Raw genomic sequence first — 4,217 nt, 5'->3', positions numbered from 1 at the left:
AAGGACAGAAGAAGGGACTAAGGACAGAGGAGGGTCTAAGGACAGAAGGAGGGTCTGAGGACAGAAGGAGGGTCTAAGGACAGAAGGAGGGTCTAAGGACAGAAGGAGGGGCTAAGGACAGAAGGAGGGGCTAAGGACAGAAGAAGGGACTAAGGACAGAGGAGGGTCTAAGGACAGAAGAAGGGACTAAGGGCAGAGGAGGGTCTAAGGACAGAAGGAGGGGCTAAGGACAGAAGGAGGGTCTAAGGACAGAAGAAGGGACTAAGGACAGAGGAGGGTCTAAGGACAGAAGGAGGGTCTGAGGACAGAAGGAGGGTCTAAGGACAGAAGGAGGGTCTAAGGACAGAAGGAGGGACTAAGGACAGAAGGAGGGACTAAGGACAGAAGGAGGGTCTGAGGACAGAAGGAGGGACTAAGGACAGAAGGAGGGACTAAGGACAGAAGGAGGGACTAAGGACAGAAGGAGGGTCTGAGGACAGAAGGAGGGTCTAAGGACAGAAGGAGGGTCTAAGGATAGAGGAGGGTCTAAGGACAGAAGGAGGGTCTGAGGACAGAGGAGGGTCTAAGGACAGAAGGAGGGTCTAAGGACAGAAGGAGGGGCTAAGGACAGAAGGAGGGACTAAGGACAGAAGGAGGGACTAAGGACAGAAGGAGGGTCTAAGGATAGAGGAGGGTCTAAGGACAGAAGAAGGGACTGAGAACAGAGGACTCTGGGACACCGTCTCTCGTCCCCTTGGACATTGCTTTATCGGTTCTTCACTTCAGATGAAACTGTTGTTGTGATTTTGTTACAAAATAAATTGAAATAAATTGAAATGTTGAGGAAGTTGTTTTCTTGAAACAGAAATGAAGGGTTAAGATTCAACCTTCCTGTGGTTTATAATGGAATATTAAACCCCTGGAGTCGAGGACCAGGACATTCTGATGCTAATCAGGTCCTCAGGGCGAGTGAGCCAGGGACACACAGAGACAAAATGGAGACTAATATCCCATTAAAGGACAGATAGTGATTCTGTTGAAACAAACAACTCTTTCCTCTTCAGGAGGCTCCGCCCACTGGGCGGGTCTTACCACAGAACAGTATAAATATGGGAGTTCTCCACCTAAATTCTTTTATTGACAATGACTCTTGGACGAGAGTCAAAACGTCTATTTTTTCTAACTGAGTCCAGATGAAACAACTGAAGCTTTTTCTGCGATGGAACTCTCCTGGACCAATGAGGGACACGCCCACAGGCACACGCCCACAGGCACACGCCCACAGGCACACGCCCACAGGCACACGCCCACAGGCACACGCCCACAGGCACACGCCCACAGGGACACACCCCCAGGGACACGCCCACAGGGACACGCCCACAGGGACACGCCCACAGGGACACGCCCCCAGGGACACGCCCACAGGGACACGCCCACAGGGACACGCCCACAGGCACACGCCCACAGGGACACGCCCACAGGGACACGCCCACAGGACACGCCCACACATTTAAATTAATTGAATAATAATATATTTGTTTTTTATGTGTGTTTTTTTCCAGATTTTGAACATTTTTTTAAACATGGAACAAACCTCGAGATCCCCACAATCAATGAAGATCTGAACCAGGACTAAACCAGGACTAAACCAGGACTAAACCAGGACCAAACCAGGACTAAACCAGGACTAAACCAGGACCAAACCAGGACTAAACCAGGACTAAACCAGGACCAAACCAGGACTAAACCAGGACTAAACCAGGACCAAACCAGGACTAAACCAGGACCAAACCCGGACCAAACCAGGACTAAACCAGGACTAAACCAGGACTAAACCAGGACCAAACCAGGACTAAACCAGGACTAAACCAGGACTAAACCAGGACTAAACCAGGACCAAACCAGGACTAAACCAGGACTAAACCAGGACTAAACCAGGACCAAACCAGGACTAAACCAGGACCAAACCCGGACCAAACCAGGACTAAACCAGGACTAAACCAGGACTAAACCAGGACCAAACCAGGACTAAACCAGCACTAAACCAGGACTAAACCAGGACTAAACCAGGACCAAACCAGGACTAAACCAGGACCAAACCCGGACCAAACCAGGACTAAACCAGGACTAAACCAGGACTAAACCAGGACCAAACCAGGACTAAACCAGGACTAAACCAGGACTAAACCAGGACTAAACCAGGACCAAACCAGGACCAAACCAGGACTAAACCAGGACTAAACCAGGACCAAACCAGGACTAAACCAGGACCAAACCAGGACTAAACCAGGACCAAACCAGGACTAAACCAGGACTAAACCAGGACTAAACCAGGACCAAACCAGGACTAAACCAGGACTAAACCAGGACTAAACCAGGACTAAACCAGGACTAAACCAGGACCAAACCAGGACTAAACCAGGACTAAACCAGGACTAAACCAGGACCAAACCAGGACCAAACCAGGACTAAACCAGGACTAAACCAGGACTAAACCAGGACCAAACCAGGACTAAACCAGGACTAAACCAGGACCAAACCAGGACCAAACCAGGACTAAACCAGGACTAAACCAGGACTAAACCAGGACTAAACCAGGACCAAACCAGGACTAAACCAGGACTAAACCAGGACTAAACCAGGACCAAACCAGGACCAAACCAGGACTAAACCAGGACCAAACCAGGACTAAACCAGGACTAAACCAGGACTAAACCAGGACTAAACCAGGACTAAACCAGGACTAAACCCTATCTAACCCAGCAGTACAATGATAGAGCCCAACACCGCCTCCTGGTGGCACTCTGTGGACGCGCCTGACTGCACCGTCTGCTGCTGCACCGCCACAAACAAGGTCGTCATGGTAACGTTCATGGTTCTTCTCATCGTCGCCATCCTGTTTGGAAACATCGTGACGTTGGCGGTCGTCTTGGGCACCAAACACTTCCACACGCCGCAGGGCTACCTCAAAGCTTCGCTCGCCGCCGCAGATTTGGCCGTCGGCGTTTTCGTCGTCCCTTTGTCCGTTTACGCCGAAGTTCACCTGATGGCAACCGACTCCGCCCCGCAATGGACGACGCTCAACTCGCAGCTCGTCGGCTTCCACCCGTGCAACGTCATCGGCCCGATCTTCGCCGGCTGCACGTTCGTCTCCATCACGACCATCTTCCTGCTGACGCTGGAGCGCAGCGTCGCCGTGTTGAGGCCGCTGCACAAAGACGCCGTCATCACCAGGAAGAGAACCACCATTTTGATCGCACTTTCCTGGATCGGAAGTTTTTCCCTGGCGGTTTCGCCCATGATTTTCAGCGGCGAAATCGCCCTGGAGTACAACCCGTGCAGCCGCATGTGCAACTACGCTCTGGGGGCGCTCGACCAGCTCCCGCCGCGAACCTGGAACGTCCTTCTGCTTTTCCCGACCTTCGATTTCACGCTCTTGGGAGGAACGGTCGTCATCAACATCGTCTCCTGGTCCAGTATTCGTCAGCACTCGAAGCGGAGGAAGCGTCTGGCGGAGTCGGAGCGCCAAAGCTCCGGCAAACCCACCTTCTCCGACATCAAGGCGGCGAAAACCATCGGCGCGCTGACGGTGGCGTTCACGGCGTCCTTCACGCCCATCGCCGTGTTCGTGGTCGGGAACGTTCTGGGGAATAAATGGTGCAACTTTTCTTTTTTGGCCTTCTGGGTTTTGGCGTCGAGCAGCTGCTGGAACGTGGTCATCTACAGCGTGCGGGATCAGAAGTTCAGAGCGAGCGCGCTGAAGCTGCTCAGGCCGCTCAGGAGGAAGCACTCTGTCACCAGCTAGACTCAAGGAAACATCCGGATCTTAAACTCACGATCTTAGTTCTGACGACTGGTTTATAGAAGATAAAAATGTACTTTATTTTTAATGGACACTTTGGTCTCATCATTGATAATGAATTTAAAGGACAAAGAACTGGCATCTGGGGCAAAATGAACACGTTCATATTTGTGCTGGTTTAGTTCCTCATTTGTCCAGGAGGGTCCTGGGCAGTAAATGATTCATCTGGGTTTAGTTTCTACGGCGGCAGCATTTATACTCTGCTGAGCTCTGATTGGTCCTGCCCAAAGGGGAGGAGCATTTATACTCTGCTGAGCTCTGATTGGTCCTGCCCAAAGGGGAGGAGCATTTATACTCAAGTGCCTCATTTGCATTTGACTGGTTTGATTTTTGCCAATGTTTTCTGAGGCTGTTGTAGACTGAGGGGAGGTTCTAT

The 4,217-nt window shown here is 51.4% G+C and overlaps 1 protein-coding gene across 1 annotated transcript; it reads left to right on the top strand.

The window, feature by feature from the left end:
• Window positions 1-2,010: 2,010 nt before the first annotated feature.
• Window positions 2,011-3,793, top strand: LOC140374205 (olfactory receptor 4D9). Its single transcript, XM_072461037.1, has one exon. It carries the CDS (start codon window positions 2,750-2,752, stop codon window positions 3,782-3,784), a length of 1,035 nt encoding a protein of 344 aa, XP_072317138.1. The 5' UTR covers window positions 2,011-2,749; the 3' UTR covers window positions 3,785-3,793.
• Window positions 3,794-4,217: the final 424 nt, after the last annotated feature.

This window comes from Eucyclogobius newberryi, unplaced genomic scaffold (genome assembly GCF_026437365.1).
Source record: "Eucyclogobius newberryi isolate DKJ021-1_F unplaced genomic scaffold, fEucNew1.0.hap1 SCAF_3, whole genome shotgun sequence".
Classification (NCBI taxonomy): Eukaryota; Metazoa; Chordata; class Actinopteri; order Gobiiformes; family Gobiidae; genus Eucyclogobius; species Eucyclogobius newberryi.
The sequence above is the reverse complement of the archived record's forward strand: the minus strand, read 5'-3'. Positions and strand labels throughout refer to the sequence as shown.